The sequence below is a fragment of the Perkinsus marinus genome (assembly GCF_000006405.1).
Source record: "Perkinsus marinus ATCC 50983 genomic scaffold scf_1104296963104, whole genome shotgun sequence".
Classification (NCBI taxonomy): Eukaryota; Perkinsozoa; order Perkinsida; family Perkinsidae; genus Perkinsus; species Perkinsus marinus.
The window spans coordinates 1-1120 of record NW_003205164.1 but is presented as its reverse complement, the minus strand read 5'-3'; the positions used below and the strand labels follow the sequence as shown (position 1 = coordinate 1120).

At 51.8% G+C, this 1120-nt stretch overlaps 1 protein-coding gene across 1 annotated transcript; it reads right to left on the bottom strand.

The window, feature by feature from the left end:
* Positions 1 to 85: 85 nt before the first annotated feature.
* Pmar_PMAR012726 (hypothetical protein) lies at positions 86 to 457 on the bottom strand (the record flags this gene model as incomplete). Its single annotated transcript, XM_002771304.1, has 1 exon — positions 86 to 457. A coding segment is annotated over one exon (372 nt), but the record flags the coding sequence as incomplete, so codon positions are not given.
* Positions 458 to 1120: the final 663 nt, after the last annotated feature.

The following is a 1120-nucleotide window of genomic DNA, read 5'->3' as shown; positions in this document are numbered from 1 at the left end:
CAAAAGTGGGAGCCGGGGTACCGCTTGAGAAATGAGTTCCCAGCAGTGAGTGCTGCTGCATCACAGATGGCGGGGTATGCCATACCTTCTCTGGGGCATTGCCAGTGTCGTCGGGTTGACCGAACATCGCGATTGGCGGGGGTACCCTCGTCGTACGGTACCGACGTAGTTGAACTCTAAGTATGAGATCGGGAAGGTCGTTGTCTTCAAGAAACCACAGATCGGCCTCCTCCAACTCGTGGTCTTGGAGGAAAGCTTGAAGGGCTCCAAAACCAGCACCGAGGGGAGGTTCTTGGGGAACCTGCTCGCTAGGGGCGGCCGCGGAGGTGTTGGCGATACCGTCATCGTTGCCTTGCCCGGGTTCTCCACCAAAAGCTGAGCTGTTGGCGCTGTTAGAGCCCTGTGACCTAGAGTTCGAGTTAGAGGACTTCCCGGGAACACGACGCGCAGGAGGCATAGGGAAGTCGGGACGAAGAAGACGAAAGTTAATCGACTAATGAGCAATGAGCTTCAGCGCGCAGCACGCATGTGCATAGCGCTCCTGCGTGAAACTACGTCACGTCACGATGGAGCGTGTCTCACTACTATGGGAATAACATAGGGACAGACTAGAAAAAAATGAGAATACATCGCTCAGTCGCATCGTTTGGCGGCCCGTAGAATGGCTTCCCCTCTGCACTCTGGATGTCTTATGTGTCACGACTCTCGGGAAGGACTATAATTTTTTAAACCCAGATGGTGAGCACACGGTTATCCCATGCACTCTTCCTCATCAAACGTCGCACTCCCTCCCATCGTGGTATGGTCTAGTTCTCTTGATTCCGTTCCTTCTAATCATGGATTATGTACGGCCATTAAGGAGGGTCATTTAGAAAATGACATTTACACAACAATGTGATGTTATCGCATTGGTTTCGACTCAAACCGATGCCAGCATTGGTGTTGAAGTGTTATGTATTGGTCTCTTCAGGACTGCCTCTAGGCCGCCAGTCTGGAGAGCTTCAGCTGGCGATGGATGATTTGCTAGTCGGCTCCGGTTATGCTTTACAACGTAGTGCCATGCCGTGGATTACACGAGACAGATTCCCTTGGAATCTTAATCCGATGATCAAAAAGGTGA